Source organism: Callorhinus ursinus, unplaced genomic scaffold (assembly GCF_003265705.2).
Source record: "Callorhinus ursinus isolate GAN/ISIS: 27379988/994484 unplaced genomic scaffold, GSC_fseal_2.0 scaffold13, whole genome shotgun sequence".
NCBI classification, from domain to species: domain Eukaryota; kingdom Metazoa; phylum Chordata; class Mammalia; order Carnivora; family Otariidae; genus Callorhinus; species Callorhinus ursinus.
In genome coordinates, this window is record NW_027397075.1 from 47,020,470 (window position 1) to 47,047,926 (window position 27,457).

Sequence of the window (27,457 nt, forward strand, 5' to 3'; positions counted from 1 at the left end):
TTAAGTAACTTTGATTCAAAATAACCCAAATAATTAATATTGCAGAGTGGCATATTTGGGGGGGGCTGCCGTGGACCCCATCACAGGTTTCACCCCAGCTCTACCGAAATGGAACCTGTCTTTTAACAAGATCCTCAGTTGACTTATATATAAAGTTTGAAAAGCACTGCAGTTTAAGGCACACCCACAAACACCTTTCTTGGAGTCACTCCATTTTCCAGCACATGGCTCTCAACTTTGGCTGCACCTCAGAAACATCTAGCGAGCTTTTCAAAAATTAATTTCCCTAGACCCCGATTCCAGCAATTCTCATTTAAATGACCTGGGTCGGACCAGACGTGGGAACTTTTTATAAAAGCGCCTCTGGTAATACTGATGTGCAGCCAGGAATGAGAACCACTGCTCTGTTTGGGACTGAGTGAGCCTTCCAGTTCAATTCAGGTGACTGGATCCTCTTTAAGGGGCTGAATTCCAGACCAGGAGACACCCTGGGCCTCAGGCATTATTCTGAAAAGTATAGGCCAGGGGTCAGCAAACCATTTTCTGTAAAAGGCTAAAGGTATTTTAGTTTTTACGTCCATGTGATCTCTGGTGCAAATAGTCAATTCTGTCACCAAAGAATGAACACAGACACAGGAAAACGAATGAGCATAACTGTGTCCCAATAAACCTTTACGGACACTGAAATCTGAATTTCATATAATTTTCACATATTATGAAATATTATTATTCTTTTGATGTTTTTCCAGCCATTTAAAAATATATCTTACTCATGCAAGAATTATATATCTAGCTAATCCAAATATCTGAGCTTTACTCATTCCACCAATGAAAAGTTTTCTCTCCCTATTTTTAAAAAATTTTGGATACTTCAATGACAGTTCCAGACTCCTTAACTTCTATTAACAATAAATGTTTCCAGTTGGGCCTAAGATCAGAAAGTTAGAAGAAGCAGATAAAAATGGATTTACATACAGATTTCCTCTATTAGGGAGCTACTGATTGCAGAAGGTGCCTGTTAAAATGGACTCTAAATTTGTTTGGTGACAGGCACCTGGGTGGCTCAGTTGGTTAAGCGACTGCCTTCGGCTCAGGTCATGATCCAGGAGTCCCTGGTAGAGTCCCGCATTGGGCTCCCTGCTCGGCAAAGAGTCTGCTTCTCCCTCTGACCCTCCCCCCTCTCATGTGCTCTCTCTCTTCTCTCTCTCATTCTCTCTGTCTCAAATAAATAAATAAAAAAAAATCTTTAAAAAAAAATTTGTTTGGTGAAAGTATTGCAATGACGAATTTTGTTGTGGTGGTGAGGATAGCAATGTGAGACACCCCCGGGTGGAATTTTGTGGACTGATGGACTATTACAGCAGTCAGAGTTCTTAGTTTCAAGAAACAGAAACCAACTTGGAATAATTTAAGCAGACAAGGAATTTATTAAATATATTGGGTAGCTCACGCAAGCTCCGAGAAGGCCACTGGACCAGGTTTGTAGGTCACAGAGCCAGAGACAATGCCCAAATTGGGCCACAAGGCGCAGGAAGACTCACTGCCTTCGGATGCTAGATACTACAGTACAATCAAGGCCACCAGCGCCTCTCAACTGGGTGCAGGTGCCACCTCCCACCCCAGCATGGTGTCCACACAGCCCGTTTCTTTATCTTTACATCCCTGGCTTCAGATTCCAAGTCTGGGTTGGGTGCAGCTTATTGGTGGAACCTAGGTCATATAACTGTCATAGTCGGTAAGAAAATTTGGGAAAGCAACTATTTGGCATCTTCAGCTTCTAGAGTGGAAGACGGGCTGTGCCTTGTAAGCTAAGAGATTCTACAAATACAGGAAAAGTGGAGAAAAAGAATGAAAATGTTCAATGCAGTGTAGCCTTTGCGTTATCCCCAAATCAACATGTATCCTTCTTGCTCTAAGAATGTCTTTTTGAAATGCTTTCACAAGACAAATCACCATCTGCCATGGACTGCCAGTGCCTTCTCCCTGAACAGTAACTGGACACGTGCTGCCTGGAACGCTGTCCAGGCTCTATAAGGAATCCCATTGTTCCTTCTCTCCTTTCCTTCTTTCCTTCATTTCCCCAACGGTTTCTTGGTGACAACTACTTTAGGGTATCGATCTTCTCACCAGTCAGGATTCTTAAAGATATAAACAACAGAAAAGAAATCTAGCTAATTTAAGGAAATGAACTTACTGAAGGATATTGGATAAAATCTCCAGAAGGGCTGAAAAACCAAATTCATGCCACTGAACTAGAAGCATAAAGACCACTGCCACAGCCACTGGGCACAGACCCTGAAGTGAACACTGCCAACCTTGCCAAGCTGGACTCTAAATTCACTGCTACACTGCCCACCTCACCAGAATGGAGTCGATCAGTCCTGGCCTCTTCAAATCCCTCAAATAATTCAAACTCAAGGGTGGGTCATGGTATTAGTGCCTTGTTGCAAAGAAGGCTGGAAAGTGACTACCTGGCATTTTTAACTTCTACAAGGTGAGAGATTCACTAAAGAAAGCAATTCACATGTGTCATGGCCAAAAAAAAAAAAAAAGATAGATGTCGATCCATATGAATCTCAAGACCCCTTCTCTCTCCTACTGCTTCCTTTAGTTACTGCCTATCTACTTAAATTCAGAGTTCTTGATTTGAAATACACGAAGGATGGCTTTTGAAGGATGTTAAACTAATGCAAAGATTGGGATATTTAGAAAAAAGTGCTGAAATGGAAGTCAGGGGATTATAATTCTAAATGTATCACACATAAACTGTGAGCATTTACACAATTTATTTACTTGGGCTTCAGAAGCAATCCACAGAAAGGTCCTGTACAGAGGACATTAGATTTTTAATACTTTCTGCTTTTATATGCTATATATGGTTCTCTATATTTCTTATATTAAACTATTAACTTGGGAAATGTTATTTGCACCAGTTTTAACATGCAAGGTATAAATAATACTCAGGTTGTTAACGAATTACAGAGATGTTCACCAAAGAAGTCATCTTTTTTTAGAGATGTGCTTGCTTTGGAATTAGCCAAAAATAAGGAGGGTGAGGAGGGCGTACTAGGATGTTTTTGCTTGAAGCCTCATGTTTAAGCTTGTAACACTGATAATCCCTGAATTATCTCTTTCCACACTATCTTTTTGACTGACTTTGTAATTATTAGCACAGACTCTGTCATAGTTTTATTTATTTATAAAGATTTTATTTATTTATTTGACTGAGAGATACAGCAAGAGAGGGAACACAAGCAGGGGGAGTGGGAGAGGGAGGAGCAGGCTCCCCGCCGAGCAGGGAGCCCGATGTGGGGCTCGATCCCAGGACCCTGGGATCATGACCCGAGCCAAAGGCAGACGCTTAACGACTGAGCCACCCAGTTGCCCCTCTGTCATAGTTTTAAAAGGGCCGTGAAAAAAATAAAAATAAAAAGGACAGTGAGATTTGCTCATGATTGAAAAGCTAAACTCTAAAAATCACAGAACAGTTTCTGGAAACCCTTTGTAAGTTATCCAGATCCTGTAAATGAAATGTCAATTCAAATATGTTACTGTGAAGTATTCAATCAAAAGCATGAAAGGGGCAAGAAAGGGCAAATAAAATTAAACTCTGAAGTATGAGTGTAGCTCAAGCATGCAAAAACAAGACTCTTCTTTATGTTCAGCTTAGAAGAAGGATCTGGGAGAGGGGAAGGAAACATGCAACAGCAAGAGGATGGTGGAGGATTATGAAGAAAAGTAGTGGGCAGGAGATAGAAAAGCAGCAGCAAGGTGATCAAATGAACCCTTGGTTGCATAATAATTAAAGGACAGAGTTGATACTAATTTTTCTTTTTTAATTTAAAGAATGATACATATTCATCTGATTCTTACCAGAATAAAAAAAGATAAACGCTGGAATAAGAAATGTTTCCTTTTAGTAAAAGAAGGTCACCATATGCTGGCAGAGGAGAGGGGGAAGAAAAGCCCTTCTAGCCTTTCACTTGGTGGAAGGTATTCCTACAGAACATTACAGATTTGCTTTTCTGGACCATGAGAATTTATTCCTATTTTTCAGAATGTTTAACATTAGGAAATCTTTGAATAGCATTTAATACATTCATAGGCTGGACATGAAAAATATGCACCACAAAACAAAACAAAAGCCCAACCAGTTAAAAGGTACAGAGTATTAAATCTCCATTTCAAAGAGCAGCCTGAAAGAGAACATATCTAACTTGTCAGCTGCAGTCAGTTGGACTTACTACCTCCATTCGCTTATTTTAAAAGATATGTAAGAGCATATGATATTGCAAACCTTGTTTCAGACCACAGAGAAAATGCAAAAAGAAAATAAAACTGGTTTGTTCTCAAATGGTTTGTAATTTCTAAAGGCAAAAACATATACAAGGTAACCCTAGTAAAAAGGAATGTGTTAAATGTCATCTGGCTGGTTTTGTAGAACCCCATTCCTCCTTTATTATAGTACTTCTCACAGTGCTTTGAAATTATTTGTCCACTTTATTACATTTTGAACTGAAGGCAAGGACCATGTCTTATTCCTCTCTGTAGCCTATGGACCTAGATTAGTGGGAAACCTATTGGAGGGGCTCCATAACTGTTTGTGTGATAAATGAAACGAATAAATTGATGAGGAAATGAAGAAAGCGGCTACACAGTTTAGAGGGCAGGGATTGTATCTGGCTGGGGTGATGAGACCAGGGGAAGTCATTTAAGTTGGATCTTAAAGGATTTAAAGGTGAGAGTCTGACAAAGGGAGTGTGGGCAGAAAGGGTAGGAAACAGGCAGAAGAAATACAGAGTTGAAAGAGAGCCAGAAGTCTGATTTTAATAGAATCTCCCACTACATGTAGGAATGTCATCTCTCATGATGCTGATGGGTGGTCAAGTGCCTCACGAAGTACCTTCTTCTGTTTCTTAGCTAATCTAGTTTGGTTTGGACAGTCTGCCCTAGAACTAGTTTTGATTCCTCAATAAATAAATTAATTTCAAAATACTAAAGATTATGTAAAATCACTTAGCTTTTTAGGAAGTTAATTTTTTTCTATGATAGGTACTTTTCCCAGTATTTGCTGCTTGTATAATTTAGTAAAATTAAATACACAGGCTTTGGTATGGGTCACAACGCTTAGTAAACTACATATAAGATTTTTAAAAATTGGGGTAAAATATACATAACATAAAATACCACTTTAATAATGACTAGGTGTGTAGGTTAGTGGCATTACATACATTCACATTATTGTGCTAGTGTACCCATCATCCATCCACAGAACTCTTTGCAGCCAAGATTTTCAAAACTTAAAAATATAAAATATCACTGTATGCAAGAATAGTCAGATACATTTTAATAAAGCTATGTACATTTTAAACATGTGACAATATTCAGACTGGAACTTAAACTCAGTTTATTACCTAAACTTTGGGGCTTGGCACTTAATGGTGATTGCATAAATCACTGGCCTCATAAGTCAAAATCTATTTTATATTGATCTATATTGATCAATATAAAAACCTATACATTTTTCTCTTAAAAAGAAGTAATTCAAAGTACTAACAATTCAATTTTACAAACCCAGAAAAGAGATCACTGACAGTGTAAGAAACAAGATGATCTTCCACTAGATAAATCCTATAGTGGTGAAGGATCAAACGTTAGCTGTCCCAGTAGTGCTCATGTCTTACCTGGGGAAGCCTCCCTTGCCAGAAGAAATGGTTTCAGGTCATATGGTGGGTTCCACTTAATGGTGTAAGGTAAGAGGCAGTGGTGTTTCTCAATCTCCTGCTAGGACTCCATTAATTATAAAGAAGCACAAGGTAGAATCAGAATCCAGGGTTTCAGGACCCAAGCCTGGTTTTAGGAGAACTATTTCTCTAAAATCATAATCTTCCATATCCTTATATAATGGCTTCGAACTTCAGTTCAGACTCCTACTCAGAACATTTCTTTCTCTCAAGTGCTGTCCCCTGTGGCATCTGGTTTTTTTTAAAGATTTTGTTTATTCATTCGAGACACAGAGATACAGAGAGAGAGAGAGAGAGAGAGAGCACGAGCAGGGGGAGAGGCAGAGGGAGAAGCAGAGGGAGAAGCAGGCTCCTCGCTGAGCCAGGAGCCAGACATGGGGCTCGATCCCAGGACCCTGGGATCATGACCTGAGCCGAAGGCAGATGCTTAACCATCTGAGCCACCCAGGTGCCCCTGGCATCTGGTTTTGAAGCTACTTCTGGAGCAGATGCCAAAGCTTGGGAAACAGTCTCAATGCATTCTGTGTTGTCACTTCTATAACTTCTTCTACTGAGATCCCCTTCACCTGGGCAATATATTCTGCTGAAATGGAAATGTTTTGGGGTTCATTTCGTACCTGAAACAGAACAAAGCAGAAAGTGAATCAGATATGACACTCAAGGGAAGCAATCTTGGAGACCATAGATAAAACAGAACAAAGTGAGTTGGTAAAAACCAATTTTTTTTTTTTAATGGGCAGGTTAGGGGAGGCAAGGTGGCAAGGCTGGGGAGAAGGCCCTGAACTTAAGCTTAAGAGCTACAGCCACAAGGCTGGCCTGTACAACGTTGACTGTAAGTCGGTGTTGAACGCTTGGTGACCTGCCTGACCTGATGGATTAACTGTGCTTGGTTTGTTGCATAAGTGAGTGCTTGTAAAGGTCACTGCTCTGCAGCTTGGCCTCTTCACCTCACAGGTTATATTACAGTTGGATTCAAGAATTGCTACTGTGTGTCTGGAAGACTAAATAGATTATACACTGCTATTTCACTGATTCTAAGACACATTTCCTCCTATTTAACATCTCTGAAATTGATAGATGTTTTACTTACATTCAACGGCATGTCACAGCACAACTGGCAGTGTTGTTTTTCTTTTAAAGATTTTATTTGTTTGAGAGGGAGAATGAGATAGAAAGAGCATGAGAGAGGGGAGGGTCAGAGGGAGAAGCAGACTCCCTGCTGAGCAGGGAGCCCGATGCGGGACTCGATCCCGGGACTCCAGGGATGATGACCTGAGCCGAAGGCAGTCGCTTAACCAACTGAGCCACCCAGGCACCTGTTTTTTTCTTTTTTAATGGTTACAAAACAGTGGTGTATCTATAATCAGTAGTATTTAGATTTTGTGAATTTTCTTATTATTATTTTTTCCTACTCAGGATGATAATGTTCAGAGGAATAAGAGAACTGTTAAAGTCAAAAAAAAAAATGACCTTGATAATTAGCCTAAAAAAACAATGAAGAATGTGCACCAAGATTTTTGTTCAAGGACATTCATTATATTGCTTATGATACTGTGTTGGAAACAACATAAATGACAATATCAAGTTACATATATTATGGTCTGTTCACACACTGGAATATTATGCAGTTATTAAACGTGCTGAGGAAAAGTATATTTATTGACATATATAGATATTTACCACATAAAAGCAAGTCATGAAATGTGTTCAAGCGAATCCTATTTTTATGAAAAATATATATGTACATATATGGATATTAAAAAGGCTGGAAGGACATAAAAACTTACATTTATTTAGTGCTTATTGTTGGCTAGGTTTTGTTGTCAGTTTTTCATGGAATTTCTCACTTATTCCTCAAAGTAACTCTGTGAGATAGGTACTATCGTTATGTTTTATTTGTGTACTGTTTTTTTTGTTTTGTTTTATTTTTTTAAAGATTTTATTTATTTATTTGACAGAGACAGACATAGAGAGAGAGGGAACACAAGCAGAGGGAATGGGAGAGGGAGAAGCAGGCTTCCCGCCAAGCAGGGAGCCCGATGCGGGACTTGATCCCAGGACCCCAGGATCATGACCTGAGCCGAAGGCAGATGCTTAATGACTGAGCCACCCAGGTGCCCCTAGTGTACTGTTTTCACAGATAAGAAGGAATCCTATACAGCTAGTATATAGGCTGGCTGAGGTTTGAGCCTGAGCAATCTGGCATCAGTTTATGCTCTTAGCCACTGTACTCTCGTGGTAACCTCTCAGGGGTAGATGGTTCTATTTTCTTGTTTATGATTTTGTGTTTCCTAATTTTCTAAACAAACACATTTTACTTAACAAAAAGCATATTCAAGCTACGAAATTCATTGGTTCAATAAATACTTCTGAGCACCTGTTATGTGCAAGGCCCCATGCCAGAAACTCAGAATTCTTGTCAAATCAACTAGATGTAAATATAAACTGAGTTAGAATAGCATTTGAAATTCATTCCTGTTGGGGCACCTGGGTGGCTCAGTCGGTTAAGTGTCTGCCTTCGGTTCAGGTCATGATCCTGGAGCCCTGGGATCGAGTCTTGCATCGGGTCCCCTGCTCAGTGGCGAGTCTGCTTCTCCCTCTCTTTCTGCCCCTCCCCCAGCTCGTGCTCTCTCTCTAAATAAATTAAAAAAAAATGAAATTCATTCCTGTTTAGGGAAAAAAATGCTAGGTCCTTTTCCTTCTAGTTTACACTAACCAGAAACCAATTCCGTACCATTTTGTCCTATACCCAAACAAAAAAAATAACTGGAGTTGTGATTTTTCTGTCTTCTATATTAAGAGCTGACTTATAAAAATATGTATCTATTTGGACATTAATTAGCAATATTCACATTGCAATCATAAACAATCATAGTTTATTAAAAATCACATCACAACTCCCAAACCTCTGAATCTGGAATGCCAGTCTTCTGAACCTGGCAGGCATGGAGACACAGATCTGATGGGTGGTCAAGGGCACAAGTTAGCTACGCACTGGTAGGCGAATATAATACGGACTAAGGCAAAAAGAGTAGATACTCTGGCTTCCTTTCAGTTATAATTTTAAAAGGTAGCAATATTTAAAGTATGATTCTTTGTGACCTATAATAACAAAATGTAGAGAAAGATCACATCAGTAAATCCATGACTATATCAATATTTGTACTGAAAGAAACAGAGCCTCATTATAACATGCCAATTAAAAGAAAAAAAAACATTTCTTGAGCATCTACTATATACCAGACACTGCTATACTTTTCATATACATTATTTCATTTAATCCACACTGTAATATTTTAATGTTATTATTGTCATTTTGTAAATGAGGAAACAGGTTTTTTTTGTGTGTTTTTTTAAAGATTTTTTCTATTTATATGAGAGGGAGAGTGAGCAAGAAAGAGAGCACGAGCAGGGGGAGGAGCAGAGGGACAGGGAGACAGGGGAAGCAGGCCGCCCCTCCACCTTGAGCAGGGAGCCCGATGCGGGTATCGATCCCGGGTACTCTGGGATCACGACCTGAGCCGAAGGCAGACGCTTAACCAACTGAGCCACCCAGGCGCCCTGAGGAAACAGATTCAAAGAGATTAAATAACTTTCCCAAAGTCACACAACTAGTGGGTAGCAGAGATAGGATTTGAATCTAGGTCTTTCTGACTCGGACACTGAGCTTTTTTACTCTACTGGTCTGGCTCTCATTATTATGTAAATTAAGACCTGGCCAATATCCAGTAATATTCGCTGGAGCACAAGAGCTATAAAATTAATAAAACCTCTCAACCAAGCATTAAAATAGGATTCCAATGGGGGCACCTGGGTGGCTCAGTCACTTAAGCATCTGACTCTTGGTTCGGCTCCGGTAATGATCTTGTGGTTTAGTCGTGGGATCAAGCCCTGTGTCGGGCTGTGTTCAGTGTGGAGTCTGCTCAGTGTGGGATTTTCTCTCCCTCTCATTCACTCTCTCTCTTTCAAATAAATAAAATCTTAAAAAAAAAAAAAGGATTCCATTGTATTTACACTATAATGAGAAACACAGCTAAGGTGAAAATAGCTCAAAAGAAAGACAATCTAAATAATGTAGGAATTAGATAATCACCTGTTTTTCTGGTCCTAGTGCAGGTGAATCTGTTTCTAAGCAAATTGAAGTTAAAGGCAACTGTTTCACAAGTTTCTGCTTCTTAGAGAAAAGAGAAAGCTAGTCAATTTAAAATATGAGACATAAAGATAAAAAAAAAACACACGGAGCATTAAACCCATATACCAATGCATCCTACTTTGCAGGAACCTAAAAGTCATGCTTTCATATTCAAGTAATTATTAAAACTTTCAACTATTACTAAATGCTCACCACAATAAATGTAGTTACCATCTGTCACCATACAAGATTATCACAATACTATTGACTATATTCCCTATGCTGTACTTTTCAACACCATAACTTATTTTGTAACTGAAAGTTTGTACCTCTTAACCCCCTTCACTTATTTTGCTCATTTCCCTACCCCCTTCCCTTCTGGCAACCACCAGTTTGTTCTCTTATGAGTCTGTTTGGTTTTCTTTGTTCATTTGTTTTGTTTTTTAGATTCCACATAAAAGTAAAATCATATGGTATTTGTCTTTTTCTGTCTGATTTATTTCACTTAGCGTAATACCCTCTTGGTCCATCCATTTTGTTGAAATGGCAAGTTTTCATTCTTTTTTATGGCTGAATACTGAAGCACTGCTTATAACAGTGAAAAACTAGAAATGACCTAATCTTTACTTAAGGTAAAGATTAAATAAATTATGGTACATCCAAATTGTGAAGTATTATACAATCACTTTAAAGATGAGGTAGATCCATATTTATAGACACAAGCAGATATCCACAAATTTTCCTAAGTATTTGGAAATTGAGCGACACACTTTGAAATAATCGATATGGTCAAAGAGGAGGTCACAAGGTAAACTACAAAATATTCCAAACTGAAAGTGAAAATACAGCATCTATCAAAATCTGTGCATTGCAACTGTAAGATCCAGGTAGTGCTAATGAAACTATCGCAGTAAAGGTTTACACGAGAAAATAAGAAAGATTTCAAATAAATAATCTAAAGTTCTACCTTAAACTATAAAATGAAACTATAAAAAGGATAATATGCAGGCCCACCTTGTTTTATTGTGTTTCACAGATAGTGAGGTGTTTTTTTTGTTTGTTTTTTTACAAACTGAAAGTTTGTGGCAACCCTGCAAGTTTTTAGCTGCCATTTTTCCCAAAAGCATTTTCTCATGTCTCATTTCATGTCATTCATATTTTGGTAATTCTTGCAATATTTCAAACGTTTTCATTGTTATTATATTTGTTATGCTGATCTGTGGTCAGTGCTCTTTGATGTTGCTATTGTAATTGTTCTGCGGCACCACGAACTGCACCCATACAAGATGGTAGGTTTAACTGATAAAAGTTGCATGTGTTCTGACTGTTCCACCCACCAGCCATTCCCTTGTCTCCCTCTCCTTAGGCCTATTTCCTGAGACACACAATACTGAAATTAGGCCAACTAATAACATTACACTGGCCTCTAAGTGTTCAAGGGAAAGGAAGAGGCACACATTTCTCATTTTAAATCAAAAGCCAGAAATGATTAAGCCTGGTGAGAAAAGCCAAGATAGGCTGAAAGTGAGACCTCTTGGGCCAGTTCACTGAGTTGTGAATGCAAAGAAGTTCTTGGGGGAAATTAAAAGTGCTGCTCCAGGGAACACATAAATGATAAAGCAAAACGGCCTTATTACTGATACGGGGAAGTCTGAGTGGTCTGGATAGAAGATCAAACCAGCCACAACCTTCCCTTAAGCCGAAGCCCCATTCAGAGCAAGGCCCCTCAATTCTATGCAGGCTGAGAGAGGTGAGGAAGCTGCAGAAGAGCTTGATGCTAGCAGAGGTTGGTTCATGAGGTTTACAGAAAGAAGCCGCCTCCATAACATCAAAGTGCAAGGTAAAGCAGCAAGTGCTGATGTAGAAGCTGTGAGTTACCCAGAAATCTAGCTAAGAGAATTCATGAAGGTGGCCATGCTAAAGGACAGATTTTCAATGTAGACAGAACAGCCTTATACTGGAAGAAGATGCCATCTAGGACTTTCGTAGCTAGAGAGAAAAAGTCTATGCCTGCCTTCAAAACTTCAAAGGACAGGCTAACTCTCATTAGGTACTAATGCAGTTGGTTGACTTTAAGTTGAAGTCAATGTTTACTTACCATTCCAAAAATCCTAGGGCCCTTAGAAATAGTGCTAAATTTATTCTGCTTGTGCTTTATAAATGGAACAACAAAGCTTGGATGCAGGCATATCTGCTTACAACATGATTTAATACAAATTAAGTCCACTGTTGAGACAAAAAAGATTCCTTCCAAAATATTACTGCTCATTGACAATGCACCTGGGCACCCAAGGGCTCTGCTGGAGATGTACAAGGAGAGTAATGTTTTCATGCCTGCTAACACAACATCCATTCTGCAGTCTGTGGACCAAGTAATAACTCTGACTTTCAAGTGTTACTATTTAAGAAATACATTTCATGAGGTTATAGTTAGTATCACATAGTGATTCCTCGGATGGATCTGGGCAAAGTAAACTGAAAACCTTCTGGGAAGGATTCACCATTCTACGTGTCATTAAAAACATTTGTAAGTCATAGTAAGAGGTCCAAATATCAACATTAACAGAAGTTTGGAAGAAATTGATTCCAACCCTCATAAATGACTTTGAGGGGTTCAAGACTTCAGTGGAGAAAGTAACTACAGACGTGATAGAAATAGTAAGAGAACTGGAATCAGAAGGGGAGCATGAAGATGTGAATGAATTGTTGCAATTTCACGATAAAACTTGAATGAATGAGGAGTTGTTTCTTATGGGTGAGCAGAGAAAGTAGTTTCTTGGGATGGAATCTACTCCTGGTGAAGATGCTGTGAAGATTGTTGAAATAACAATAAAAGATTTAGAATATTACATATATTTAGTTGATAAAGCAGTGGTAGGGTTTAAGAGGATTGACTCCAATTTTGAAAGAAGTTCTGTGGGCAAAACGCTATCAAATAGCATCATGTGCTACAGAAAAATCATTCTTGAAGGGAAGAGTCAATGGATGCAGCAAACTTCACTGTTGTCATATTTTAAGAAATTGCCACAGCCACCCCAACCTTTAGCAACCATCACCCTGATCAGTCAGGAGCCACTGACATTGAGACAAGACCCTTCACCAGCAAGGAGATTATGACCCCCTGAAAGCTCAGATGATGGTTAGCATTTTTTAACAATAAAACACTTTTATTTTTAAAATTTTACTTATTTATTTGAGAGAGAGCAAGCGCACACCAGCTGGGAGGGGTAGAGCGGTAGAATCTGAAGCAGACTCTGCACTGAACGAGGAGCTGGACACAGGGCTGGATCCCATGACTGCAAGACCATGACCTGAGTTAAAACCAAGAGCTGGACACTTAACTGACTGAGCCACCCGGCTGCCCCACAATAAAATACTTTTAAATTAAGGTATGTACATTGTTTTTTTGGACACAGTGCTATTGCACACTTAATAGACTACAGTATAGTGTACACATAACTTTTATATGCACTGGGAAACCAAAAAATTCACTTGACTTGCTTTACTGTGATATTTGCTTTATTGCAGCAGTCTGGAACTGAACCTGCAACATCACTGAGGTATGCCTGGCTCATGACCAAGTAGAATTTATCCAAGGAATACAAGGTTGGTTCAACAACAGAAAATCAATCAATACAATTTACAGGCCAAGAAAAGACCAGTATGATCATCCCAATAGAGGTAGAACAAACATTTGACAAACAGAAAATGGAAATAAGGTTGATAGAAATAAACAGTTTCTTTAAAAGAAAAAAACATGACAAAATCCAACATGTCTTTTTTTTAAGATTTATTTATTTGAAAGCAAGAGAGAGAGAGAGAAAGTGAGTGTGAGCGGGGAGGAGCAGAGGAAGGAGGAGGGAAGGAATCTCAAGCAGACTCCCCGCCAAGTGTGGAGCCTGATGCAGGGCTCAATCCCACAACCCAGAGATCACAACCTGAGCTCAAACCAAGAGTTGGACACTTAACTGACTGAGCTACCCAGGCGCCCCAGATTATTTGTCTTTCTAGTTGGTGAGTTGTAATGGTGTTTTATGTACTCTGATTACTAGACCCTTACCAGATATAGTTTGCAAACACCTTTCCTCCTTCTGTGGGTTATCTTTTCACTTTATCAATATGTCTTTTGAAGCATAAAAGTTCAAAAACTGTTTCACTGTGGAAGTTTTAAATTTTGATGATGTCTAATTTATCTATTTTTTTCTTTGGTTGCTTGTGCTTTTGGTGTCATATGTAAGAAACCACTGCTTATTCCAAAGTTACAAAGATTTTGATTTGTTTTCTTCTGATAGTTTTATAAATTTTAGCTCTTGGGTTAGCTCTTTGATTCATTTTTGAGGTACTTTTCATATACATGTGAGGTAGGGATTGACGATTACTTTTTGTAATGTAGCTAGAATAGTATTACAAGTGTGTAATAAAAGCTCATGATTTAAAGGGTATTTTACAAAGCATAAAATGAGGCTTAGTTAAGGAACTTACCTGTCCACTTCTTATGATAGAAGGAGGAATTGAGAAGAAGTACCCAGCTCTTACTCCTTCCATCGCTACAGATGGCCGACCATCAAATGCATGCAGGAGCACTTTGTCAGCACCTGTTAAAGATTAAAGATAATTTAGAGTTTCCTTTCATTTCCTTAACAAGAAGTTTTCCCACTAATCAAAGTGGGCAACACAGATTATAAATTTTAAGTAAACTTCGGTCACTATAATATAAAGATGAGGTTCTATGACTTCTCTTTTTTTTCTTAAGTTTTATTTATTTAAGTAATCTCTACACCCCATATGGAGCTTGAACTCAAAACCTGAGATCAAGAGTTGCATGCTCTGGGGCGCCTGGGTGGCTCAGTTGGTTAAGCGACTGCCTTCGGCTCAGGTCATGATCCTGGAGTCCCGGGATCGAGTCCCACATCGGGCTCCCTGCTCAGCAGGGAGTCTGCTTCTCCCTCTGACCCTCTTCCCTCTCGTGCTCTCTGTCTCTCATTCTCTCTCTAATAAATAAATTAAAAAAATAAAAAAAAAAAAAGAGTTGCATGCTCTTCCAACCAGGTGCCCCTATATGATTTCTAAAGGGTAAATGTACAGTGTTCAAAAAGTAAAATAAAAAAGAGGACATTCTTAATCTTCAGAATAAAATCAAAATACAATTTTTAAGGGCCCCCGGGTGGCTCAGTCAGTTAGCATCCAGCTCTTGATTTCAGCTCAGGTCTTGATCTCAGGGTCGTGAGTTCAAGCCCCACGTTGGGCTCCACACAGGGTGTGGAGCCTACATTAAAAAAAGTATAAATTTTTAAATAAATATTTAAACTTCTTATACCATCAAACTTATACTATACAAACTTTTTGAAAGTTTGTAAACTGTCAAATTACTATTCCTACTAGATTTTTAAGCAGTGAAATTATCCTTAACAAGAATGCTAGTGAAAGAAGAAACAGGGAGCTCAATGACTCAGTCTCAATACTTAGGACTGGCTTCACCAAATCACTTCAAGTTCTTAAAGGATGGCTGCTCAGCCTGCATAAAAATCAGGCTCAGTGTGAGTAATTCCAGTGATTCTCATCACTGAGAAATACAATGCTTTCTAGTTGCAGGCAATTACATTTACTTTACTATTTGATACTGTTTTTTTCAAACAGTAGACATGATCATTAGTGGGTTACAATCATAAATGAATTATGGAATCAATTTAGTGGGTCTCGACTGACCAGCATATGCTTATGTGTATATGTGTGACGCATATATGTATATGTACATATTTGTATATGCCTATCTGCACATACATATAGATGTACTGCTCCTTAAACTCTGGCCAGTTTTCTGTATATGTATATACTGAGTCTCAAAATAAAATCTTAGTACCAAAAAAAGTACTCAAGTGTATTTCTTACTGTGGATGGTACTTTAAAAAGTCTGAAAAGTAATGCTATAAGATATATTTTTACTTTAGGAGTAACTGGTGAAGATGACGGTGCATTTCAGGTATGATGGCCACGACCTGTATAATACCATTTTCTGAGGCAGCAGCCAGAAAACATGCACGACAGTAACCCATCTTTGCTTTGTTTTTTCCTCTCTCATTAATCAGCTACTTAAGCTGATTAAAAAATTAGAGCTGTTAATTTTTAAATTAAGGAATATAAATTACTTGATCCAATTTTGCATTTGCTCTGTGCTGGCTTTCTAAATGTCATAATCACTCTTGAAAGTAGGCTGACTTGCAAAATCACCTTAGTTCATTTCCACCTCCACTCTTGCCCCATTCCCTTCCCTTTAAGAAATCAAATTAAAACACGGCTTATTCTATGAGAATGTGGACTAGAACTGTCCAACGTAAATATTAGGCACACTTCTCTCAGGAACCTAAATACCTTGCTCATTCAAGAGGCTGATGGTGGGTCTTCCAGCAGAGCGTGAGTGAACATTTCTGTTTAACAACAAAAAATTCCTTTTAGGTCCTTAATCTGAAAGTATTATTTTTGTTCTATTTAAGTAATTCAGAGAAAAAGAAATACAGAGCTCTACCTCAGGAGAATCATTATTTAATTTTCTCTATAGCTATTAATATAGAAAGATGATTAATTAACCTACAAAGGCAAATTTAATCTTTTGGCTAACTGGACCTGTCGGATCAGGACTTGTCGTTGCTCTTCCTTCTGCTCATCAGTGCCAGCAAATCTGGGGGAGAAATCTAGTCCCACCTGTAATAGAAAGATAAACCAGACTTCTATGTTTACCATTTAATGAATTCAAAAGACATACTGTGGAGCAGTGCTGTCCAAGAGAAATATCATGGGAGCCATACATGCAAGCCACATATATAACTTTACATTTTCTAGTAGCCACATTAAAGGCACTAACAAGAGGGGCGCCTGGGTGGCTCAGTTGTTAAGCATCTGCCTTCTGCTATGGTCATGATCTCAGGGAGGCCTGCTTCTCCCTCCCTCACTCCCCTTGCTTGTGTTCCCTCTCTCGCTGTGTCTCTGTCAAATAAATACATAAATAAAATCTTTAAAAAAACAAAAACACTAACAAGAATCAGGTGAAATTAATTTTAATGATATACTTTATTTAATCCATATGTCCAAAACATCATTATTATTATATAGTAATATTATTATTTCAATACAAAATCAATATAAAAAGTCATTGCATTATTTTACATTCTTTTTTTTGGGTACTAAGACTTTGAAATCCTGTGTGTTTTATATTTATAGCATACCTCAATTTGGACCAGTCACATTTCAAGTGCTGTATGTGGTTACTACATTGGACAGTGAAGATTATAAATGACTGTTTCCCTTGATACTCTTTTGGCATACATTGCTAAAGTCTATATTCTAAATTTAAGTGTTATTCTTATCTTTTTTTTTTTAAGATTTTATTTATTTATTCATGAGAGACAGAGGGAGAGAGAGAGAGAGAGAGAAGCAGAGGGAGAAGTAGGCTCCCAAGGAGCAGGGAGCCTGATGCGGGACTCGATCCCAGGACTCTGGGATCATGACCTGAGCCGAAGGCAGATGCTTAACCATCTGAGCCACCCAGGCGCCCAGTGTTACTCTTATCTTTTATCTTTGATTAGAAGTGGAGTTTATTACCAAGTGATAAAAATGCTTCACAACTATAAATTATTTAATAAAAAATGTTCTTTAATTACAAACTCTAGCCTATTTTTAAATTTAAAAAAAAATATTTTATTTATTTATTAAGTAAGTTCTACGTCCAATGTGGGGCTGGAACTCACGACCCTGAGATCAAGAGTTACATGCTCCACCAACTAAGCCAGCCAGGCACCCCAACAAACTCTAGTCTATTTAAAGTATGTTTGTATATACTGTGTTAACTAACTATAGAGATGATGACCCTATTTAAGAAAAGGAAAAAAAAGAACAAAGTTCTTTTTTTTGTAATGCTAATAAAGTAGTTTTCTTTCATTAACATAAGTCTATAGTGGGGCTTTCTACTGTCTTACCTTAGGCTCTTTTGCTTATTGAGGAAGTACTGACAAATTATTATCCAGCTAAATGAAGTGAATATAATTATCTAACTCAGTTATAATCACCAATAGTGAACTAAAGATTATATTCATATATCATATGAAAGTCTGGATTAGCAGTCATTTGATCAGCTATTTGGTGTTACCTCTCCAACTGCCAACAACTGATCTTTATAATTCTCCATAATGGGCAAAGCTACATCCAAATCCTAGGAGAAAAAAAAAGGTAAATTTGTTTAAATAGAAGTGTGAGGGAACTGATACTTTGGAAAACATCTTTTATATACCAGGCACTATACTATACTGGGTCCTTTACATACATTCAATACCTTTAACCAGGTGAAGAAGTAGTGACAGTCATCCTTCTATAATGGTGAGTACTACTATTTGGAAATTTGAGTAGAAACATCCCACACCTAGTCAGGTTACAAGAACATGACTTTCAATGAACAGTCTCACTTAAACACTTTCTAATATTTAGGAGGAATTTCCTGACATTTAGGACTGATTTGGATTTCCTCCTGGAATAGCTGATCAAGAGCCATCTTTGGCAGTCACCTTTGTAATTGAGTTTTTGGGGAGTGCACTGTGCTATGTCCTCCTCTTAGGATGTTAATGGTTTTTGAGTTTTTTAATAGCAACAATCCCATACATCCTCTGCACTGTTTTCACTGATTTCTTTTGTCTTTATAATCCTGCTTAGCCTATTTTTGTCCTAAAGGTTCAACAGCATAAACACTAATTATCACACATATGCTTGTTTGTCAATTATTGAAGTAATTAAGTACTGTTAGTCTCCATGGTATTACTATTTTCATTTAAAGAGAATTTACTCTGTGAGGGTTCCCTTGTAAGACAAGGGAAAGACATATATATGGAAAATTTGCTCCTAGATATCTTTTAAACTACTTTGAGGGCTTTAGTCTCAGGATATGTAAATTGCAAAGAACTTCTACTGAGGATAATTAGAACAAAGGAGAATTAAGAAAAGAGAGGTGGAACCGATGGTAGAGGAGAAGGAGGAGATTTTACAATTATGCCTCTGGAGACAGATAACATGAGGGGCAGAGTAGATCATGGCCTTAGAAATACATTCTAGTAGACTCGATAAAGAGGAATTAACAGTGTTGTGAGGAGCTAAGAGTATAAAACATTACAGATCAGAGATGGTGTCTGACAATAGTTGAGGTTAAACATTGTCAGCCAAAGCTTTTTCCATATCAAACATCCAAACTGCTCTGTCTCTGAAGTTCAGAGGGGCTGGAGAAGGTAGAGATTACCCAGGAAATGGTTGACACTTGGAAAGTCTTAGAAAGGAAGTGTACATTTGGATCAAGACCAGATAGAGGGAAAAATGTGCTTCTTGGAATATCTATTATCTGTGAAAAAAGCAAAACAAATTTACAATGAGACTGTTTCAACTTCTCATGAAATAACCTGGAAGTTTCTGGCAAGTCAAGGAGAGTAAGTAGAAATTAATATAATTCATATTACTAATTTTATATGTGTGTATTCATGTGTGTGGTCCCTATCGTTTTATTTCAGTAGATGTAAACAGTTTTATAAAGACATTCATAGGTCTATTTCTGACTTCATTTCTATTCCCACTTCTTGAATGACGTCTCAAGTTCTTTAATAGCCAATGGTTCTATTATGGGGTTTTTAAAGATCCTATACCTCTGCACCTATGACTGGGACTACTACCATTGTATAATTATTCACAGTTTACAAATGAGGAAATTAAGACTTAGCAAAGTGAAGTGCCACAGATCAAAGAAGCCAGTAGGCCAGGTCTCTGTGACTTCAAAGCCTGTGCTGTGACTATTATGCTGCTGAAAGACAAGAGAGGAAAGAAAGAAGGAGGAGAAAGGGGGACAGAGGGCAAAAGGAAAGGAAAGCAGATTGATTCTGAATGATTTTAAATAATTACAATAGTTTTTTTATTGAACAAAATGTTTAGTCTTCACAATCTTGAAAACAGGGTCAGGTGTGTAACACAAATGTGTGAAGCAGGCCAAGCACGGAGGGGAGCCAACTGCAGAGCACATGCCCTGCCTGCAGGGGGCAGTAGACCACACACAGTGAATTGTGGTTCCCTGAAATATCTCTGGGTCCCAAGCCCTGCCTGGTAGTAATATTTATTGAATGATTAAGTTCAGGAATATGCTGAAAGATTTGTGTGAGCTAGGCAATTTTAATTTTATTTATTTTATTAGAGAGAGTGAGGAAGGGCAAAGGGAGAGACAGAATCCCAAGCAGGCTCCACACCCAGGGTGGAGCCCAACGTGGGGTTTGATGTCATGATCCTGGGATCGCAACCTGAAGCGAAATCAAGAGTCCCAATGTTCAACTGACTGAGCCGCCGAGGTGCCCCAGGAACTTTAATTTTATGAAGCAAGTGAATTTACTAAATACTTAGTACATACTAAGTATCAGGGGCTTATATTAGGGGTTTATAATCTAATCGTTATGAGAAAACTAAACTAGGGTACAGACTACAAGCCCACTAAGAATAAAAGAGGAATAACTGCTTATCTCTGGTGTTTTCCAGAGGGCTATCCTGAGATTTTATGAGTTCATATCTACTTTGAGAATCTGGAATTACCTATCTAATGTTGCTATTCTCATTAGTTTTATAAGTTAAACAGTTCTATCAGTTCTACATTTATGCCGAAATATGTCAAATCCAGCCACTTCCCTCTCGCCTCTGCTGCTGGCACGCTGGTCCAGTCTGCCATCCTCTCTCCCAGGGACTACTACGATGGTCTTCTCCCTCTTCCTGTCTTCCTTTTTTTGCACTCTTCAAAATTTGTTCTTCACACCATACCCAAGGGGATCTCTTCAAAACATAAATCCCACTCGTCCCTCCTCACTTTGAACCCCCCACCGATGCCAACTGAACTCCAGCAAGGCCCCGGACACGGTGCCCCCTGCCCAGTCCCTCTGACCCTGCCACCGTTACTTCCCCCTCCCTCGGCCACAGCAGCTCTCTTTCTGTTTCTTGACCACATCAAGCTCATTCCTACCTTAGGACCTTCATGCTGGGTTGTTTCGTTTGCCTACACCACTCTGAGCCCTCTCGCTGCAGGGCCAACTCCTTGGCAGCATTCAGGTTGCAGTTCTCATATCACCACCTCAGAGAGGCCTTCCTTGACTACAATCCAAAAACCAGCATCCACAATCCCTATCACATAATCTTGTTTGATTGTCTTAAAGCACTGAGTGCTACCTACAGTTTTCCTGTCCATGTATCTAATTGTTGATTGTCTGTCTGCCCCCGACTAGAATCTAGCTTCCATGAGAGGGATTTCACTCTACAGTGCTTACAGCAGTGCTTGGAATGCAGTAGGTGCTCAGTAAACACTTGCTGACTGACTGACTAAACGAATGCCTAGTCATATAAATCTCTATATAAATGAAAGAAATGCTGTCCTGCTATGATCCCCAATATTTTGGGAACTGTATCTCTCTGGCAATTTAACTAATTTTATCATCCCAGGAGAACAACTCAGGAGAACTACAGGACAAGTATTTATTTTTACCTGAAGTGAATTAAAAACAATTTTGTTTCAAAATAAATAGAGCTATCTGGGGCTTCCTAATGTAGGAATACAGATTCATTACTATAAAAAATGAGAGACCTTGTTATCTTAATTTATTTATAGGTAACAAAAAGTCTTTACTTCTTCAAAATGGGGGGGTGCTATCACTCACATTTATGTAATAAAGCACTTAAGAAACTGGATCTCCCTGATGCCGAGTCAGGAGATGAGTTTGAAATATGAGACATATTGGCTATTGTCAGTCAATGAGATCTTGTGGGTAGGATTTGTTTTAGAGCCGGTTGGTATAAAAGCAGTACAGTTTCATAGGTCAAGAGCATACCATTAGAGACAGTTTAACGTTCAAGATGATACTGTGTTCCCTCACGCTACTATATCTATGAATTTGTATCTTTCTTTTTCTGGATATTTTATCACTTTTTGGCCAAACAATATGACAACATGGTAAAAAAATGTGAAGACTACCCGATCATCACAGCTGATGTCATTTCTGTGTTTTTCCCTCTAGTCTTTTCTTTATAGGATATATTTTTACATGAATGTCACAACTGGGGAATAAACCATTTGGCATCCTGCTTTTATACCTATATTATCTTGTAAACATTTTCCTCATTGCTACATAAAATAAACCTTATCGTTCTCATCTTCCATGTACGCATTCCATACATACATACATATATTTAACACTCTACAAGTTAATTTTTCCTTGATTTCTGAGCCTCTAGGTTGTTTCTGTTTCTTTTCTCTACTACAAATAATGCTGCAACAAACACCTTTGTGAAAGGTAGCATTTCCTTCTTCTGGATTATTGCCTTAGAATATAAATCAGAAAGAGGAGCATTACTGAATCAAAGGTATCATTTTTTATGGTTCTTGTTTTATATGACTTTTACCTTTAATGTGACACTTCTTTGATCTCCTGGTGAAACTCCTTGAATAGGGTGAACACCCAAGCATGGCAGGACAAACCCCTTATACCTAAAAATGTAGAACAAATTAAGAAAGCAGGAATATTAAACTAGTAGACAATGTTACGCTAAAGAACAAGTATGAAAGAATTTTTTAGAGCTATGTTGATGGATTTTCTTCTTCTCATTCTCTTTAAAATTGGATGACCTTTGATAGTACAAATATGACATCATAACGGCAACCTTATTAGCAACTCTTTAAATTCTTACTTTTTTTAAGATTGTATTTATCTGTTTGAGGGAGAGAGCACAAGCAGGGGGGAGGGGCAGAGGGAGAGGGAGAAGTAGACTCTCCATCTAGCAGGGAGCCTAACACAGGGCTCGATCCCAGGACCCTGAAATCAGGACCTGAGCTGAAGGCAGACGCTCAACCCACTGAGCCACCCAAGCGCCCCAGCAACTCTTTAAATTCTTAATGAAAAGTAGCACCTTTCTGAAAGCTGCATAATCTTTTCAAATTCTCCTGAATGTTCAGCAACCACCACAAGAGCCATAACATTGGCCTGAAACAAAAATGAATAGAACAGTTAGAATCTCAAACAATACACATCTAACATAACTGAAGAGAAATTTATAATCTTCTGTACTTTCAGTTATTCTTGCTCACTCATACTCCATCAATATAATCATGATGGCAATCACTGAGTACTTACTATGTTTTAGGTACTATGTTCAGTGAATATAAATATTACCTCATTTAATCTACACAGCCCTATGAGGTAGGCATTGCTGTAATCCATCATACTGATAAGGAGTTCTGGGTGGAGTCAAATAACTTGCTCAAGATCATTATGCCTGTGTAACTCCAGAGCCCATGCTCCTAATTAACCTGCCATATTGAATGATGGCTGTGTACATAAAAATGTATTGGCAACCGTTTCTATCACTTTAAGGGAAAGCTACAAAGAGGTAGTTACAATGAATTTCATAAAAACTTCCAAAAATTAGTAATTTTTTCCTGAAATAAATCAAAATGTCTCAGAAAACTTTTATAATTTCTTCAAGATCTCCGGAATAATGTTAATTTTAGAACTGAGAGATGGACCAATCTGTTCCATATAACTGGTAAGCACGGTAGCAGTGGGAACATGTTTTGGATTCAGACTATCTTGTCTGTATCACTTTACTAGCAGTGTATCTTTGGATAAATTAATCTCTGAGTTTCCTCTTCTATCAAATGGGTAATGTTTGGCTCTAAAATAGTAGCTTCTTCATAAGGATGTTGTGAAACACTAAATGAGATAATGTACAGAAAGGGCTAAACTCAGTGCCTGGCATATAGTAAACAGTTAATTAATGCTATTTATTAACAAAGCAACATAGGCATAGTAAATCTAAATTTCAAGCTGTTCTAGATTGAAATTAATAGGAAAACAAAGGGCAATTATAGATATTGACTTACTTTCTTGGCTTTCTCCAACACATCATCCAGATCCTAAAATAAGCATAAGTCATCACAATTATTTTAGATGAATAAACTAACTGCTCTTTGGCTGTGTATATCAGTGTAGTTGAGACAACAATGGCAAGGAACAGTGTGATAGAATGTGAAGAGCTACACTCCCCCACCTTCTGTTTACTCTTCCTTTCTCTCAGTAAAATCTGGCTTCTGTTCCTACTCCACTAAAACAGAAACTGTTATTGTCAAATATAAAGGACACTTCTCTGTCCTCCTCTTATTCTACCCCTCAGCTGCATTAAGAACTCCTCACTTGTCCATTTCTTCCTTCCTGAAATATTTCCCACTCTTGGCTTCTGCAATACCGCTCTCCTGCAAACACCACCCTCCGCTAGCTGCTACTTTCAGTCTCCTTAGCTGGCTCTCTCCTCTGTTGGATTTCAGGACCCTATGCTCCTCTCTCTGCCACACCCCAGGTGATGGCATCCATAGGTTTTGATATCATCATTATGCTAACAAGTCCCCAGTTTTGAGCTCCAGCCTAGAATTCTCTCCTGAGCCCAAGACTGATATTTAAAATTGACTATATGACATTTCCACTTGGATGGATATTAGGCTTCAACATGTGCCAAACATAGCTCTCCTCTACAAACTGATTCCTTCTATCTGCCCTCAGTCTTCCCTCCTCTCAGTAAACAGCACCACCATCCTCCCTACAGCATCCTCATGTCCTCTCCTTCTCTCCCTCTCCACATCCAGTTCCTCAGCATGTACCATGGATTCTGGCTCTAAAACACACACTGAATCCACCTGCTTTTCTCAAACTCCCCTGCAACCATCATTATCTGCTGTCTACATACAGCAAAAGCCTTCAAACTGGTTTTCTAACTTCCACACTTGCTTTCCATCAGCAAAACGGTTTTTAAAAATGGAAATCAGATCTTGTCACTCTCCCATAAAAAACCAAAAAAACCAAACACCTTTACTGGATCCACATTGTCCTTACTGACCTACCTCACCTAGCCCCTGCAACCCTCTAGTCTTATTCCAATGGCTCTCTCTAGCTCATCACCCTCCGCCTAGCCTTTTTGTAGCTTGAACGCGTCAAATTCTATCCAGTCTGGAGCCTGCGACCTGCTTGCTTTCTACACCACCGTACACCCACCTCCTTGCTTGGCTGGCTCTTTGCCTTTCCAGTTCCAACTGAAGTGTCACCTCTTGAGAGGTTTCCCCCCTTAAGAGACTCTGTTCTTCTTTCTCATTTATCAGCCTCTGGTTTCCAATGTAGCGGGTAAAACACTTTGTAACTCGGATTTTGTGTGTGTTCTGTTTTCTGTTTGCTTCTCTCCCCCAATAGAACAGGGGCACACCGCGCGCCGGAAAGTGCCGAAAGCACACTTTTCCTGAGCAAAGTGGATGCTCGGCCAGGCCAGGAGCCGCGAGGCCGAGGCCGGTGGGGTAAACAGCCAGGCCAAGGGAAAGTAAGGGGGAAGCCCTCTCGTAAACGGGAAGGACAAATAAAAGCCACGTAGATAAAGAGCTTAACGCTATTCAGGGTCAGAAAGAAAAATCAGAACGACTGAAGTTAAATAGAGCCAGGGGCAAGTCACTCAGGGCCACAAACAGGAGCCTGGGAGGATTTGAGGCTTGGTCCTAAGGGAGGAGAGCAAAAATAACCTGAAGGGAAAGGACTGGGGGCCTCCCCGCTCCCACGGGCCGGGCCTCGCCCATACATACGCTGTCAAAGTCCGGGGCCGAGAGGTGGCAGTGACAGTCCACCAACCCTACGTCCACCGCCCCCATCGCCACAGCAACCACTGCCCTCCACTCTCCCGCCGAGCCTCAGCCGGAACGCTGCCGCTGCACGGGTTGAGTTTCCGGCCGGACGCGTGCCTCTTCCCCCAGTGAGAGACCGCCCTTCCGCTCCCAGCGTTCCCGCCCGCAGTTCAAACGGGGAAAATGGCGGGGGCTCCTGTGTTGGTGGTCCCTTCCCCTCCGCGGGACGCGGAGAGAGTGCCCGGGGCGGACGACGGGGCCTCGGTCGCCGCCACCTCCCGAGAGGACTTCCGGGTGCGCTGCACCTCGAAGCGGGCGTTGACGGAAATGCTAGAACTGTGCGGCCGCTTTGTGGAAAAGCTCGGGGACGCGCTGCCAGAGGAGATTCGGAAGCCTGCGCTGCGAGATGTGCAGTGGGTACGGGCCCGGTAGCTATCTCTTATCACCCCCTTACCCTGTACCCTTCTCGAGGCTCAGAAAGAGCCTTCGACAGGCTTCGCAAAGTTAACGGTGCTGCCCGCTCCGGTAGAAGAAGCCGGAGAAACGCGAGGGGTCGAAATCGATGCTAGTGTCAGCTGGGTGTTAATCGCTTAGACCAGCGCCTTCCAGTAGAAAAATACAAGGCGAGCTATTTATGTAACTTGAAATTAAAGGAAGAAAAAATAGGTGAAATTAATTTTAATATTATGTTTTATTTAACCTGCTCTATCCAAGATACCGTTTTATCTTGTAATAATAGAAAGGAAACGAAGGAGATCTTTTCTATTCTTTTGTTCCTACTAAGCTTTTCAAATCTGGTGGCGTAAATTTAGAGTTCATCTCCTTTAGGGCTAGCCACATTTTAAGGCCTCAGTAACCCCAAAGTGGACAGTGCAGACTGACTCTAGGAGGAATTCTCCAGGAAGGGGTAATCCTGGAAGTCAGCCAGTCACCACACTAAGTCTTTGGTCTTTTCCTTTTGCCTGTTTTAGAACTTCATGTAAAGTCGTGAAGACATTTTCCCTCCAACTCTAAAGTAGATAAGCTGTCTTGATTAATAACTTCACTGGCCCTCATAACATTTCTCCTTCCTTTCTCACATATTTTGCAAAGCCCTGAAGAAGCTAGTTTTTTGAGGAAAGACACAACATTGAGGGATTGGTACCTGCCTTAAAGAAGCATACAATCTATCTGTAGAAAATAAGTTTAAAAGTTCATAATGCGGCACACTTGTGAGTTCAAATGACCACAGTGCAAACAAAAATAAACATCAAATGGAAGAAGAATAAAAAAACAGCACCTGGATTGTGAGTCTGTGTTCCAGTTTTGTATACAGTAATACTGTTACTACCTTCTTGCAAGGAAGGGAAGAATAGAGACATACCTCAGGACATTTTTAGTAGTTTTTGGGAGAAGACTGTTTGTTGCATAATGATCTTAGAATTTGCCCCTTTCTAAGAAGTGCTAACCTATTTAGAACATTTACTTTACAGAAAAAGAGGAGCTTGCCTTAACCTATTAGACCTTATTTAATGGATGATAAAGTGAATTAGAAGGTAAAAGTTTGAAGACTTAAACTACAAAGGAATTCACTTGTGTTTTATATTAAAAGCAGATAAAAGGCAGAGGCTTTAATTATGTTGACATATCTCTTTATCTAAAACCACATAATATTGTAATGGGTATTCTAAAAAAAATCGCAATGATATGATTGTGCAATAAATATTACAGTTTGTATTCTGAGATAATCCTTGAATGCCCATATATAAAGTAAGGATTTTATTTTATAAAATCTTTAAAGTGTAGAGTGTGTACGTTAACTCATAATTATCAGTCACTATTTGATTTATGCTTATTTTTACTCACAAAGTGTGTAAAATACATTCTCATTGTAAAAAACAG

General features: G+C 39.2%; 2 protein-coding genes across 15 annotated transcripts in view; one reads left to right on the plus strand and one right to left on the minus strand.

Annotated features, from left to right (window-relative positions):
* The window catches only part of TATDN3 (TatD DNase domain containing 3), a 30,763-nt gene extending 4,985 nt beyond the window's left edge, over nt 1-25,778 (minus strand). Inside the window, exons 1-12 of one of the 11 annotated variants that reach the window (XR_012380577.1) lie at nt 25,538-25,778; nt 23,804-23,836; nt 22,831-22,904; nt 22,327-22,411; nt 18,017-18,079; nt 16,466-16,575; nt 16,246-16,301; nt 14,359-14,471; nt 9,838-9,918; nt 6,200-6,361; nt 5,685-5,969; nt 1,210-1,818 (exon numbers count right to left, since the gene is read on the minus strand). Coding sequence is in view for 9 of the 11 variants with exons in the window: in XM_073900201.1 (XP_073756302.1) it covers nt 9,111-9,305; nt 9,838-9,918; nt 14,359-14,471; nt 16,246-16,301; nt 16,466-16,575; nt 18,017-18,079; nt 22,327-22,411; nt 22,831-22,904; nt 23,804-23,836; nt 25,538-25,603 (876 nt within the window). In the remaining 2 variants the exon portion in view is untranslated. Of the gene's footprint in view, nt 1-1,209; nt 1,819-5,332; nt 5,970-6,199; nt 6,362-9,032; nt 9,306-9,837; nt 9,919-14,358; nt 14,472-16,245; nt 16,302-16,465; nt 16,576-18,016; nt 18,080-22,326; nt 22,412-22,830; nt 22,905-23,803; nt 23,837-25,537 lie in introns of those variants that run through there. The other 10 variants (XR_012380576.1, XM_073900205.1, XM_073900203.1 and 7 more) reach the window with 10 other exon arrangements.
* NSL1 (NSL1 component of MIS12 kinetochore complex) overlaps nt 25,719-27,457 on the plus strand; it is a 35,004-nt gene continuing 33,265 nt past the window's right edge. For all 4 annotated transcript variants that reach the window (XM_025877539.2, XM_025877540.2, XM_073900212.1 and 1 more), the window contains exon 1: nt 25,719-25,993. In XM_025877539.2, the coding sequence (XP_025733324.1) occupies nt 25,760-25,993 (234 nt within the window). In that variant the 5' untranslated portion in view covers nt 25,719-25,759. The remainder of the gene's footprint in view (nt 25,994-27,457) is intronic.